This window comes from Rhipicephalus microplus, chromosome X (genome assembly GCF_043290135.1).
Source record: "Rhipicephalus microplus isolate Deutch F79 chromosome X, USDA_Rmic, whole genome shotgun sequence".
Classification (NCBI taxonomy): Eukaryota; Metazoa; Arthropoda; class Arachnida; order Ixodida; family Ixodidae; genus Rhipicephalus; species Rhipicephalus microplus.
Window position 1 is genome coordinate 190,247,428 of NC_134710.1, and position 16,204 is coordinate 190,263,631.

Below are 16,204 nucleotides of genomic sequence, written 5' to 3' on the forward strand. Positions count from 1 at the left end.
TTCACCTTCTTGAGTTTGTCAGCCTGATTCACACTCATTATTGAAAAGTCCGCACCAGTGTCGACCAGTGGCGTCACGTCGTGACTGTCTATTGAAAGTGTAATGTCGACGGTGACAATCTCCTCTTTGGTCAATTCATTCTAAATGTGCGGCGCTTCGTGCGGCGGTAATGGGAGATTTTCAACGCTTTGGCAATTCGCAACCTTCCCCCTGAAGGTTGCTGCTTTTAGTTTTCCCGGCTGGAGTGGGAGATCTTCCTCTCGCCACGTCCGTGGTGTTACCTCTATTAGATTGGTGAAAATGACCAGGAGAGGGCGAGCGTGACCGGAACCCAGGAGAAACATTCCTCGGAATCACTGTGCTCGTATCAACGTTGCGTATTTCGTCGAAATAGTGCCGAGGGGTAGTGGATGGGAATCCTTGGTACCCGGCGACGCGATGAGGACAATACCGTACGATGTGGCCTGCTTCCCCACAATGGAAGCACAAGGGCCTGTAGTCAGGGGTACGCCAGATGTCGGTTTTGCGGAGTGGAGGTCACATCGGCGTCGACGCTTCCCTGTAGTACCAAGGCACTGTCGGTGGCGGTTGCTGGTGGTGTGGCGGCACGTTAGATGGCTGTCGACGGAGAATATCTGCCTATGTTGACCTAACTATGTCATTGTTCGGCTCGGGAAGTGAAAACGTTTGCTTCATCTCTTGGCGAACAACTTATGTGACCGATGCAATCGCGCAGTCTTTCAGTGTGGTGGCGAGCTTCTTCACCTCTTCTTGCGCATATTCGCGTATCAGCTCACGCAAAGAATGCTCGTCAGGTGTCCCAGTGATCAAGGTGGTTGCGCTGATTTGTCCGCTGTCGTTTGGGCGGTCGTACTGGTGGCAGCGTAGCTGTAGTGCGCGTTCGATGGCGGTCGTCTTCGAAAATTTGTTGACGCTAGAAGGTGGGTTCCGCACGAGACCAGCAAAGAGCTGCTCTTTAACACCGTGCAAGAAGTGGCTAATCTTTCTGCTCTCGGACATATCGGGATCGGCTCGATGGAAGAGACAAGCCGTGTCCTCAACAAACATAGCAACAAATTCGTTTGGCTTTTGAATCCGTGAATCGAGGAGTCGTTGTGCATGCTCCCGCCTTTCGGTGTTTGCGAAGGTGTCCATGAACTTCCACCGGAACTCATTTCAGGTTGACCACACGCGATACGTGAACCATGTGCGAGCCCCATCATGAAGAGGGAAATACACGTACCCCGACTTCTGTGCGGCGTTCCACCCGTTAACGTTGGCTGTGCGCTCGAACTCCTCAAGCCAGTCATCTGCATCCTCATATGTGTTGCCTTGGAAGCCCACAGAAATTTTTGGGGTGAAAACAGTCACCCAGTGTCGTGCTTGGGATAGTCATGGTGGGGCAACTGCTTCCGGACGTGGTCATGTTTTTCGTCTAAGGACCGAACTCTAGGCTCAGGCCTAACAGGCGGTGGCTGGCGCGGTGAACGGGTGTTTTGAAGAGCGGAAGGCTTTGTGGACTAGATCCCGGGCTGTTGGAAGGTGTCCTGGACAAGTACCCAGCACCTTCACCAGTGTCACGACGCAGACACAGCAGAAGTCGGATATGAAAGAGCTCATTTTAATTAAGTGAAAGGCGCTCATAAAGAGGACTGGGCAAGAGCTTTGTCTTTTTTTCTTGCTGCGCGAGCTCTTCTCTGCAGGTTGAATGTGGCACCTTGAACAAGCTAGGACCCGTGGCAGCGGCGCTATTATCATTAAGGGACGCTTCTTCCGAGATGCGCTCGCCGGCCCCGGCGGAACAACTTCGGAGGCCGCCCCTTTTCCTACAATGAGTCCGCCCGTCATCTCCACTTCAACGATGACGGCCTCGCCCTCATGCACATCAAAGGCGTGACCAAGAACAGTTTTTCTGTTACAGCTAAGGATGAAAGACTGGTATACATATCAAAATAAATTTTCATAAATAATGACGTAGGACCATGCTAAGAAGTGGTTGCCCGGACTTTTATTTACTTTATGCGGTGAGCTTGCGAAGGCATGCCAGTCATTGCACTACACTTGCTCCGTCACGTAGCATTGCTTTGACGGCGTTCAGTCAGTGTCCCACCTGATCAGTCCGACGGCACCGAGCCTGCGGTGCCCGAACGGCGCCCCGCGAAGGGCTGCGGCACCTAAGACTACCGAGCGCTTGTAGTTCTTGTTAACCCAGGACGACGGAACAAACCCCCACGTGGGGGACGAATGAGTAGGTATTGAAACGTCGTTGTGACGACGCCTCCCCCACCCCCCTGACTGACTGACGGCCCTTTCGGCCAGCGCATGAATGTGTCTCTTCCGGTACTCAGTGCGACAGTACGACCCCTCGCATCGGTTCGGCTGACCACCCGACCGCGTACGCGCGGCTAAAGCTGGCTGCCAACTTAAGGCCGGGCCGTGTGATCACCGTCAACATTTCGTCGCGGTCCGCCTTGCTTCTGGAAGCTTTCAGAAGCGGGCGGGCTGGCGAAAAGTAAAAGCATGGCGGACGTCACAGTGAACGGGTGCCCGGTTGGCGCTTTTGGTGAAAGTTAGCGCACTGGCATGCTTAAGGTCATTTCCACCCTAATCCTTTCAAACGAGCTCGTAAGTAGAACCATGTGCGGAGAGCTGGTGGTTCCATTTACAACGCGCCGGGGCAGGCTAGATTACTCTCTCTTCGGCAATAAGCTGACATGTTACCAGGGACGTTTTTGCTATGGCCACAAGCCCCAGTACGCGTAGTTCTAAGATTACATAGTTAATTGGTATGTAGGGTTTAACATCCCAAAACCACCATATGTTTATGAGAGACGCAGTAGTGGATGGCTCCGGAAATTTCGACCACCTGGTGTTCTTTAACGTGCGCCCAACTCTGAGCACACGGGCCTTACGCTATTTCCGCCTCCATCGGAAATGCAGCCACAAAAGCCGGGATTTGATCCCGCGACCTGCGGATCAGCAGCCGAGTACTTTAGCCACGAGACCACCACGGCGGGGCAAGATAAGATAGTTGTGCGCCCGCTGAGCTTGCCCTTGCCTCTATGGCTTTTGTTCAGTTTTGTTTTATCTACATTTTGGTTGTTCTGTTTTTTGGGACAAAGACACGAGCCCTCACACGTGCACGAAGGTGACACTTGTGGCGGGTTTTCGTTTGACCAAGTGTGATATCCTATCACAGGACAAACAGGCGACCATTCACCGACCTTTGTGTAAGACGGAGCACCGAGGGAATAAAAAGAGGCCCCGGAGTTCCGTCAGGCGTTCTGAACCGGGCCTAACTAAAGTGTTAGGCACCATCGTTTCTGCCGAATCTTATAGGGTAGTCCTACTGAGAACTGTTCATTTCCAAAGTGTTTTTTTGTAACTTTTTTGTCCGTACTTATGTAAATTTTGTACAGTGTTTAGGTAGAAGTTTTTCTCTGCTTTACTAGAACTTTTCCAGCGTTTTTGCTTCATCTTCAAGCGACCAGCAAGTCAATCGCCGCTATTATCATAGCAGCAGTAGGCTACTTTCTTTCACTTTGCTCTACATCCTCGGGTGGTGCGTCTCAGGCGCCGAGAGGGGAGAGTTGGGGGGGACACCCAACATCGCAAGAACCTAAGTATTACTAATGTCTTCTTTATTTACCTTTTAAAGGTGTAACGATACACCCGTTTTTATAAAACAACCATGTCAAAACATCGTAGGTCCTGCTTTCGTATTGCCTGCTTATTTTATAATCGCGTCGCAGCATGGTTGATTTGAATGGCGTGCGCACTAGCACTGGGGATATTTTTTCAAACTGACGTCACTGCAAGACTATAACTGCCATTCACAACTGTGGTATCGGCACCAAGAAGGGTGCTCACGGCGGGGCACTGGGCAGTATATGTCCAAACAGCAATGGTAGCTGCAAAAGGACTGCACCTATGTCAGCTGCAACGTGGTGATTTGCCTTTGCTTAACGCTCACTTTCTGCTGACACCAACATCAGTGCCACTAAAAGAGACTAAACTCTTGGGAGACAACACGCCATAGATTCTTTAATTTGGTTCATGATAACTGACATGAAGACATGCTACACCGCAATGTATACACACATGGGTACAGGACAAAGTTGTCATCAAACACTGGCACACATGATAACAGTAAAATTTAATGTGTTTTTACAAGACAAAAAATAGCATAAATACCATCTCAGTAACAACTTTTAGAGGACCTATTTTGGATCTACTGTAGACACTTTAATGCTGCAGTCCAATTATTACGTGATGGGAAAGGCGCGCAATCATTTACGGCTAAATATTACGCAGTAATTAATTATTTATAGTGCTGGTCGTGAGAATAACTAACGGTGATCATGCCCTAAATTATGCGTCAGCTTTTTCTCAGACTGCATCAAAAAAGGGAACACTCTGAACACCATGTAGAAGGAACCTAATTAAGAGGCAACCGTCGATAGTTGTGATGAAGCCCATCAAAACGTTTTATGCTCCATAAACTCTGGAAACACTAAACCATTTGCCTAATGTAGGCTACAAGGATGACGTTGCCTTTCTCAAAGCGGGAATATTTTAATAGTTCATCAAATCGCGCTGCATTACCGGGACTGAGCTCATGACACTGCAAAATACACTTATCTGAATGCGGACACTTTTTCTGGCGTAAACCTTCAAGAACCATTCAAAACTATTATTCTTAAAGCATTTTTTTTCATTGTCATTAACATACAGCCTCGGCAACCCGTGAAAGAACAAGCTCTTCCGCAAATGCAACGTACGCTCCTGTTTTTGCGAACATTTTTGCAAGAAAGCAGTTCGCAACCACATTTCGCAACGTTCCACGAAGCAAGTGATCCAACTGTCACCCACTTTAATTATTCACTAAATAGAGATGACTAAAAATTTGCATTTCATTTGGTGCATATCTCCCACGCCATGTGTCACTACGCAGTGTGCCACGATGTGCGAACGAGATAATCACTTTGAACAGACCGGTGCTATTAGCGTATAAAGATACGCTATAACCATACGCTGAGATCCTTCAGAAACAGGCATATAGCTGTAATAATGTCACTATGAAAGTAGTCAATGTATCTGCTATCGCTGAATGTACAAACATCAAAGACCACAATCTTTCGTCCATGCAATACATTAATAAGAGGGGATTCAACAGCAAAAATCGCCATGAATTCAACGCAAAATATTCACGTGACAGCAACTTATTACTACGATTAATGCCATTTTTATGTTCTGACAAGGTAATTAATTTTGGCATTAACTTTTGATTTCTCTATTAGTCTGCTAGCGCTTCTACCTTCAGCGCAATTTGGAGCAAAAGTGGTAAACATAAGAATGCTGGTAGTGCACATAAATGATCATGAAGAAACATTCAAATAACGCATGCTGTTCGTTCGTGTCTCTTTTGTTAAAGCCAAGAGTTTTTTTAATCCTCCCCTACATTCACAACCACACATCTTGGTGTATTTTGAATAAACTATGTATGTATAAACTATATGTTTGATGGAGACATTCGACCTCGTCCTCAGGGCTGATCAGCCCGATGCTCCAATAATTTGGCTACATTTGCATGAGAGGAAGCCAAGTAGCAGCATGGCATGATTGCCGCGTGTTCAATTAGAAGCCACAGAGGGGTTCATTTCGCTCAAATAAATAACGGGGAAAGAATTCAAGGGGAGCGCGCTCCCATTTAGCGCGCCTCTCTTTATTTCTTTGCTCGAAATAGCTGCATCTGCAGCTTCTAATTGAACATGAACTGACTGCCCAACAATATGTACTTGTAGACTGCTGCAAGTGTCGCATTGTGATAACAGAGCAGCGTAACCTCACATACACACGGTAGATGCATCATGTAAGTCAAAGGAGCAGGAATGGAATGCTCAAATATCAGCCCGACATATATAGGTGCTGCTATCACCATCATCTTCGTAATTTTGACGAAACGTCACCACAACATACTTTAGAATGTGCAGTGCAAGAGAGAAGAGGAGGTACCCAGCGATGACTGCGTTGCAGTTACCGAATGTACTACACGCCGAAATTCGCTGACCATCTCCCACTGTACCTTGGCGTCATGCGTGACACATTCTTAGAAAATGAAAAGCCCTTCGTCTTGCGAGTCAGCATGCTGGATCGTTGTAAGGTTCAGTCAAGCTGACACTTGCTCTGAAAGGCTAATTAGAGTGGCTGCAAGACACGTTCATCACTGTAATATAGAGAGCGTCGTAACAAATCTTTTTGCCATCCCACCCTATGAATGCTTCACCGGCACATATTCTCACAGTGCGTGATTTTTAGTTTCTCTCCTCATCTGATATATTTGCATTTAAGCACCAATTTAATCATTACAAAAAACTTTTTAATTATCTACATTTTGGAATGAAGCCTGCATTATGTTACGTTTGTTCCTTTTTCACTAACAGCTCCTACGTCAATGTAAAACGCAACTGTGGTCTGTGTCTGTCCCGAACTCTGAAACACCAAAACACCATTGAGCCATTTAGGAAACTTTACATCGTGCCCTACCTACACAGAATCCACGGTGATTATTTTTATGTGATTGTCGAACCAACATATACCGGCTCCGGATAGGGCTACTAGTTCTAAGAATAACTAGAAATGCGCATGCGTTTCTAGTTGGTCGTAAAATACAGGTGCCCTGACTACCAGAGGTGCTGAAGTCCGAATGCGGTGGCACTGTTCGTGGCATTTAAATAACCAAAGCCTTCTAATTAAGGTTATCTGTGCAAATTATTGGAACCAATTCTCTGAGGCTGGTATATGATGTGGTCTTGATAATCTGCTTTACTGTCTATCATGGAAAGAGGGATGATTCACCTAGAAAATTCTCAGAAGCAATTCATGGAACATAGTTGAGTACAGATGATATGAAGTGCGACAGCTTCATTCATATGTATGATGAAGTCAATGTCCCATAGTGGTGAACGCGCATGAAGGCATCGTGCATCATTTAATATACTTGGTAAGCAACTAATCAGGTTGATAAAGTGGGCAAATCACCAAACCATCGTTTTAACGTGAAAGCTTGTCAACCATGATAGAGTACATGAGGCTGCTAAAACAGCTTGTTCTCAGGAAAAGTCTGAAAGCACGTGTGGTCTGCGAATAGTGTTAAAGTCCATTATTATTGAGTCAGCAGTGAATTAAATACAACCTTACCGATAACATGGCAAAATAACTGAGCAGTTTTGTCGTTTTGTTGGCTTGCTCTGTTTGTTGACTTCACACAGACGCTTGGTCAAAGAGAGTCAAGCCGAAATAATTTTTCTCCGAAGGCAAGAGAAATGAATTCGAACAATTTCAAAGTAAACAGCTGGAATAGGTGTAGGGCTCGAATAATAAAATGACAAAATGCCGCAAGTTAGCTCTTGTAAAGCAACAAGGAGTCTGCATAATGGCGATAGTTCCAGCTTTGGAATTTTTTCATGTGCTTTTTTTAACATGCGCCATTATGGCAGTACTTTCATCAAAGTGCAGTGAACGAAACTGCTATTCAATATGGTTGCACGTTTTCCGAAGGAAAAGAAAGAGAGATAGTGTTAGTGTCAACCTGAATGGTGCTGAAATTCGTCACAGCTGCCATTTTTTCAACTTCACGCGCATGCATGAATGCTGTCTGCCAAGCTTAGCGACATGCCACGTGGCATCGATTGAAATTTCGATAGCCGTTATAAAGATTAATTTATTAAAATCTACGGTGGTACTGTTACGGTGTGTAAGTAACACAGCAGGTTAAAAGAAAACTCATTTGCCATTATAAACCAATTTTCTTTATGTTCGTTCTTAACGACTGCCTGGGTTAACTTCAATGCAACTTGATCGCTGTAGCCGTCACTCCCAATTATTTGCGTACTAAAATTGACATTCGGACCTCCGTGATGAATATATTATACCGCCTTCTGATATTCTAGTCATAACGAATGTCAAAAACATGTTTTATCGAATATTTTAAAATACTAATTACTAGTTTCAGCGTGTGTGTCCTTGAAGATCTTACAAATGGGCCATCTATAGTATGGTTGTCTGCGCAGAAAAAAAGGAAAAAGAAGTACCAGATTAACCAGTTGTATGGAGTCTACCTCTCTAAAATACTAAGGCGCTTAGAGTGGTGAGAAATCTGAACTGGGAATGTCACTCGAGCCATGAACAAGATTCCCCGTTCAACCGCATCTCGTCACATCACGTCTTCATTTTCTCTTAGACATATGCTTAACTAGGAGCTAACCAGACATCGGTAAAGCTGGCAAATACAAAATTGTCAAAGTAGATGCGCAGGTTACAGTTCACGTCAACATAAAAAACACAATAAAAGCAACGGTTAGTGCAATACTGAAGATCTTGCTAGCCGCGAAATATCTTACTTGTAATAAGCGAAAAGAATGCCTATTCAAAACACAAGGTCATGCGAGTCAGTGGGTGATGTGCTTAAGACATGCATACAAGGTACAAATTACACGAGTACAGTATTTCTCGTCTTACTGCACTGGCTTACGAGACTTAACTACACTGGGGCTGTAGAAACAACCTCAGCTACAATAGTCAACATATGCTTTACAGATATTCAGCGAGTCCGTGTGGACTCTTACTGTACAATCTGTGCCCTATCTAGCATTGCTGTTCACTTCATATGCATAAATCCCAACCCCAGAAAACGTTTGTTAGAAAATACTTCTTCATAAGGCTTTATGAAGCTAGAAAACTTGTTTTGGTCTTTATGTTTATGCTTCATTCTGGTGACAATGGCTTTTTTAAAAGCAGCACCTCAAACTACACACATATAACTATCTCACATTATTGCTATGAAAAAGCTCACAAAAGCAATTTAGCATGTTAGGTATCCTTTGTGCGCACCTCATAGACAGGTAGATGGCTACCACAGCTTGAGCCTTTGACAGGTCAGGTTCACACAACTGTGGTGTAAATAAATGGCTTCATTGCTCCAGTTAGAGAGAACAATGTTCAACAGAGCAGAAAAAGATGGCCTGTCTGAATTTGATAGAGTGAAATAATACTTGAGATGGTCAGTTCAAAACATCATCAACAATTGCAACAACCAAAGCATTGTACAAAATTAAATGCGATGAACCAAGCGCATCCCTCGACATCTTTTGTCTTATTTGATCCCACGTGCCTCAAGTTAAAATATGTTTCCCCAGAAAGACACGAAACAAAATAAATACATTTCGTACAATAGGAAGCTAATCTCGTCATAAAAAAAATCGCAGCTCAAGACTATGACTTTCTAACTTTCACCAAAGAAAACGCAAGAATTAGTGGCATCACAGGGGGTTGCAAGCTATACGCAGTTATTGTGCACTTTATTATTTGTTTTAATCGGTAAATGTGAATGCATGTCAGTAACGATGTTTAGTGTTGAGATATGTAACTTTATTGGTGAACATCTGTGTGCTCGAAATTAATAAAAAAACAGCAAATCCCACACAGTCGATCAAATTATTTGTAAGCGATAATATGTCAGTAGCATTGAAGGATAAATGAGATTATGGATGTAATTCCTAACAAATTCAAATGACAAAAAGTGAGCAATTTAAGTAATAAACGCTTCGTATGCTACAATAAAGCACCACAATGTATATGCTCTTGTGTTTTTTTATTTGAGAACTATATTTCTTAACAACAACTTTTTTCAGTTCTTGTAAATAAGTCGTCTTGGGAGAGTTAGCTCTAGTAGCCAGGCAAATTTGGTAATAGTGAGACCATACACTGCCAGGTAAACACTAACGCCAGGAAAAAATGACGATAACAGAGAGAGAAGCAACTTTACGGGAGTTTAGACTAAGACCTGTGGATACTCCTCCGCAGAAGGTCGCTGACGCCAACCTCACCCACTAGAGGGGAGGAGAGCGTTTAGAATAGTGAGGGTATTGTATAGGGCTGCGAGTCATGAGACGAGGACATGTTCTATGTTCGCGTAAGTACGTGGGCAATTTCTTCAAACACATCTTCAGGATTATTTCATAAGACTTTCAGAAGCATATTCTTGCGGAACCATTGAGAGATCTTGACAATTGCTTCTCGCAGTTTAACCCCAAACTCATACTTATTATCGCAACATCAATAAAAATTCAATCTAGAATATATTTTAATGTATATTCAGGCGTTATGAAGCAACCCTTGAAATATCTTCCAGTTTTATAGCATGAAGGGACAACAGCGATGCAACTGGAGTAGCAGTTGTTAGTAATGAAATGTCGATGTAAGTATTTGCGTATGCTATCTTAGAAACGAAATCATGTCTGATAGAATAGTTTACTAGTAACCACAATTTCTTATTTTTCACTGAAGGGCCACCTTAAAATAAATTTTGCCTTTGCTAGGTTAATTAAAAAATTGATAAAACTGAAATAGTGGTAGCTGCTTCTTTTTCAATAAGTACCATTAAATATCAGCGTGGCTAATCGCACCACGAATGCTAGTGCCTTATCTCAATTTTCTTGTTAAACATTGCGTATGCTGGGTTGTGCTCTATCTTCAACGGCACTGCTTTTTAGTATCAAGAACGTCCACTCTTGCAAAGTTTTTGCGAAAGATTGAATCGGACTTTGAGAGAAAAATACAACAATTAGGGTGCTTCATATTTAAAATATTCGGAGCTATGACTTTCACGGTGCAAGAATTCTGTTAGAGTTACCCTTTAAGGCTGAAAAATCATGATCCACTAGCAGTCTGAGGGTACTTCCACGCAATAATTATGTCATATACGTAACAGTAAGTAGAGACATGCTGTTCAACTACATAAAAATCATGTGTAGCCGAAGGCACATCAGATATTGATTACAGGCATCCTGATACAGAATCTTGACTGTTTTCAATGTATCAGCCATAAAGATTATGGCAAAATTTACTGTCTTCACATAAATCAACCATCATTATCAATATTTGGAAAGTACTATTTCAATATTACAGCCATCTCCAATTTTACTTAGAACAATTAGGCTGACAGCTAAGTTTGGTATCAGAGTGGAAGAGCTATAGGTTTCTTTAGTGAAGTTTCGTGCGACTGAAACATCTCTGATAACGGCAATGGCTGCTCTTGCCCAGGATCAACACCACGGCCGCAGCACTGCTCACCGCTTCACTCTCGCTCTGTGGCATAAATCAATAGATGACGGAACTCTTCGTTGGCTGCCACAACATCGCACTTAAGCGAAACGCCATCTCGTAACAAACACATGATTAAATAAATGTTGAGTACAACAGCCGCATCAAAAACCGGATGCTAGTCTGTTTGAACTCAATTCAAATTGCTCCAGGGGAAAAATATTAGCATGCACAACGTGAATGGCCGAACGACTTATGATAAATGTGATGATGAATTTCACAAAAAATCAAATACATATCTTACACGATGATATTAGGTATGTGAACGATATTTACAATCTAATCATTTCTTTTTCACAGTGAGCCATTTTCACAACAAAAAGGAATAGAAGTCACCGAGGAATGTTGGAGATATGACCTTCCTGGCGCAAAGCAGTCGTAACAGTTTTTCTGCAGGTGAGCAGGAGTGTCACTGAAACAGTCATCATGCTACAGCACCAATTTCTGCGCTGCGAATAGGCCAGATATGCTTTTTGGTTATCTAGCTGGATCCAACGGTGTAGTGGACACCTTGAAATGATGTGTCATGTGCGCCCTGACTAGAGGAGATCCTTGGGCCTTTCAGTGCTGCTACTATCGCGTGACAGTACATCAGGTCGAGCTAACCAGCAGGCTACAGGAGAGTCAACGAGGAAGCCGTTTTTTTTCGTCAGCAAGTGGACATTGCTCTCCTCTGGTATGCCCGCTTCAGAGAAGGATCTTCGGCCCTCGAATTCCATGCAGCCGTACTCAGCTGAAACAAGATGGAGCAGGTATTACAGACGTGTGGATACATAATCACTACTATTCCTTAGTGTATGATAGTGTCTCTTATACTATGCAGTTCAATAATAGATAGAGTAAACATACAAAAGCTCATACTTGTTGTAAAAGTACTCCGTAGTGCTTACGTGCCAGGACCGTGATCACGGTCTTAAGCACTAGATATTTGTAAAACAGTATTCTCGTCTGCTGCAATGGTGTCGCATTTAAGGTGCTTATCTGCTGACCCGAAGGGCACTGGTTAGATCACAGCCATGCCGATCACATTTCGGTGGAGGCGAAATGATAGAGTTTGTCTACAGTGTGATGACAGTGCCCAATAAAGAACACCAGACGCTCAAAATTTCCGCAGCCCTCCATTACAGCATCTCTCATAATAATATCGTGGTTTTGGGACGTAGCACTCTAGATAAAAATTATTTTTCAACATGATTGATAGTTACATAGGTAAGACCCTATAAATGGTGCACATGCATTTTCACAGCTCAGTCTCATCAAAATGTGGCCTCAGCTTTTGGTCACGCGAGTCGCTGTACGACTATTACAGGTACACACATTCCAGAATGTTTGAAATCCTGTCTTAGCAGAATTTTCACAAGTTAAAACAGAAATATAGCGGTTGTTGAGCATAAACACTTTGGCATGAGCGAATGCTAGTTGCTATATGTGGTAGCTTTTCCCGCATTCCACACCACACATTGTATGGTGTAACACTGTGGTGAAAATAAACTTCAATATATATAGTGAGGCAGCGACCAGTATCTTGCATCTGAAAATGGTAGATCCGTTGACACTGAATAGACATATGATGTAACAAATCTGAGTAGTCATTACACTTGGTAGATGGTGACAACCAGCGACCGTGTTTGGCGCTCGACACAGAAGTGACACAAAACTTGGAATCTTAGACGATCACAGCATCCTGCAACTGAATTCAAAATGTCAGTAGAGTTCATTTTACATTTACCAATAGCTCATGTATATCAATTCGAGCAACATGCATCTTCTTGCTGCGACACATGCCTTGTTTCATTCACCGCATACACTTGGCGTTTCGTGCTTGATCTTGAGGACACCTTTGAGCAGCATAATTAGTTTTCCCGCATTCTCGGTTTCTCAATATGTGTCGTCTTGTCTAGCTGTATGTGTTGGAGTGGCGAGTGGTGGTGTTTTTCTACTTTGCCCAGCAGATACGTTCTCACCCGAACGCATACTTTATTTTCAGAAGACCAGTGGCACGTTTATGGGATTTCCCAATTTTCTGAGGGCACGTACCTAAGCTAAGGGTCTTGCATGCACTCACAGACACCATCTAGCCAAATGGAGCTTGGATGCATTTTTCACGTTCACAATCATAGAGAATACTTATCCATTAACAAAATTTCAAGATGATTTCAATGCACTGGTTCCAATACACAGTCGCCCCATGGTACTTTTATGTAGCAAAGACTCTTTAAAAGAAAATTTATGTGAAAGGAGATGGCACTGACAGGCTACGCTGCACACGGAACACGAGAATTAACAACGACAAGTTGGTACCCACACTCGTGGAAATCGAATTAGAAGTAACAAACATTCATCTACTTTATTTTAAAAATATACCATCGACTTAACCATACAAGAGAACGACATACCACAAATGAATTGGGTTTTGCAAATAGTAAAATTTCATTTAAAATTTATTGGGAATAGAATAGTGCTGAATAGTGGCTAAAAATATTGAATATTGAATTGAATATTTAATACGAAACATGCTATTGAAAATTCAAAAAAAAAAACAACAAAGAAACGAAGCCCTCACATATTCCCGAGCACATAACGTGGTGTGTTACTTCTATGGAAGGCCTACGAATGTTGTACTTCATCGCCACGAATACTCGGTGTCCGAAAATTTTCAGGCGTCCGTTCACAGCAGCGTGTTAGGTGCGTGCCGAAGTAATGGGAGTTTCTGAATGAGTGGTGCGGTACGGCAGTGGCAAATGCCCAGCGTGAACAAATTTCTCATGAAATGCCAGTGACTGATGGTTACGTGAGCCAAAATTTGTATGTTTTAATACACAATCGAAATACGCAAAATGTTTATGACTTAACTTCTGGAGCGAAATTGGGACTGGCCTAGCAGTTATTTCATGCGCTTTGTTTTACATGTGGACTTGACATATCCTTTTGGAAATGAACATTCACTTACTTTTGAACCACAATATCTGTGAAGTTTTTTTTTAATTGCAACGACATGAATGCTAGCTTTAGCCATTCCATCCTACCCAAGTTGCACCACCATATAGCCTTTGGCTTGTTTTAGATATCTGTTGTTGAATTATTTAAAACTTCAAATACTAGGAGTAGAAAGTCAAATCGAGCTAATTTATTAAGTATTATTTAACTCAAATTCAAAACTATAATGTTCGCATACCCCTAAATAAAGGTATATCAGCAAATAAGTGATATATACTTGAATATTTTATATGAAACTTACAGCATGATTACACAAAGTGCCTTTCAACGCAGGACTTCTTTGATATGTGGGGTTTAACGTCCCAACACCACCATATGATTATGAGAGACGCCATAGTGGAGGGCTCCGGGAATTTCAACCACCTGGGGTTCTTTAACGTGCACCCGAATCTGAGCACACGGGCCTACAACATTTCCGCCTCCATCAAAAATGCAGCCGCCGCAGCCGGGATGTGATCCCGCGACCTGCGGGTCAGCAGCCGAGTACCTTAGCCACTAGACCACCGCGGCGGCCTCAACGCAGGACTAAAGAGAGTATAGATATTTTACTGCACCAATGAGTTAACGGAACTATTCAAACAAGTCAAGGTTTCGGAGAAAAATAGAAGGTGACAGACACTCAAGCATTATGAAATGTGGCAATAATAAGAAAGTTACAGTGATGAAGCTCGCACGCTTGCAAAAAAGGCCCACAATTTCAATTTAGTCAAGGCTACTTTTGTCAAAATAAATTAAGAATGTTTTCGGAAATAAGCAAATAAACACACTAAATCCTAACTCGACATAATTTTCTGCTTTCCCATTTTATGGAAAACGTGACAGCATCCAACGTAGTCGACGCTGGTTTGCCTCGAATATTCTTCCGAGAAGCAAAAACGTGCTCTAATGCACTGAAGAAGACCAGAATCGGCGATTTTTATATTTTGATTATAAAACACTGACAGCTTTCTTGACTCAGTAAGCCTAGCTGAATCTGCTTACAGTTCCACAGAAAGGTATGCGAAGCGTAGGAGCTTCGATTCACGTTCTAGTCTCCGTACTAATTTTGCACGTAATCGTTACAAAAAATTGCCCTTTTTCATATTTACATATCAAAAGAGCATCTTTAGAGAAGTAAAATCGGCAGATCCCCCGTACATTGGAAAGCGATGTTTTGCGAAGCATGCAGTAAAAGGTGACTGTGTTGTTAACATTGTTATTGAGCAAAATGTAATGAACTGGCACTAAAAATATATACAAATGCACACACAGACATGCGTCAAACAGCCGCAATGTTTTATATAACCAGTGGTGCATGGCGGCGTAACAATGCTAACATGAACATGGATACTAAAAGCAATATTTTTATTATATTATAGCAATGCTAACAGTTACAGAGATATTACACAAATGAACTTAAGCAGATGGTGCCTAACTACAATTGGCGTTAACCAGACGTAACGGCTGCATCATAGGAGTAATTATATAATGTTTATTAAATTATACACCCATCAATACAACTATCATTGACGTTTCACAAACATTAGGGTCTCTGAAAAGTAGTTCCCAGCCATTAGTGAAACTTGTAAACAGCTAGTTGAGAAATGACGCTCTTTCCTTTCGCCTTTTATTCCCCGGTGGTTTCCATCGTATAATTTTCTTGACTTCCCGACCTGACGTGGCACAGTGGTAGAATACTTGAGTGTCACGTATAATGCTATGGTTCGATTCCTGTTGGGACCTTGATATTTATTCTTTGTATACATCGGATCAACGCTGCCGATGTAAGCTTTTTTTAACGGCGTTAAAATTACCCACGTCTGCTCACACCATTCCTGGGTAGATATAAATGGTCAATCACCTGTGGCACATACCCGCAGGCAGGTGTGTGCCACACGTCTTGCGAGAAGGTAGTGAAGTGAGTGAGAATTTATTAGAAGGCAGAGAGGTCGGCCTGAGCTAGTTCGCTCTAGCCTGCTACTCTACACAGGGGATAAGGGAAAGGAAAGAGGGATGAAGGGTGATGATGGGGACAAGAAGAGGTGGTGCGTATGTACAGTAGCCA

The 16,204-nt window shown here is 42.8% G+C and overlaps 1 protein-coding gene across 1 annotated transcript in view; it reads right to left on the reverse strand.

The window, feature by feature from the left end:
- Positions 1–4,018: 4,018 nt before the first annotated feature.
- Positions 4,019–16,204, reverse strand: part of LOC119175570 (uncharacterized) — a 366,504-nt gene continuing 354,318 nt past the window's right edge. The window contains exon 21 of the mRNA XM_075878397.1: positions 4,019–11,896. Coding sequence (XP_075734512.1) covers positions 11,703–11,896 — 194 coding nt within the window. The 3' untranslated portion in view covers positions 4,019–11,702. The remainder of the gene's footprint in view (positions 11,897–16,204) is intronic.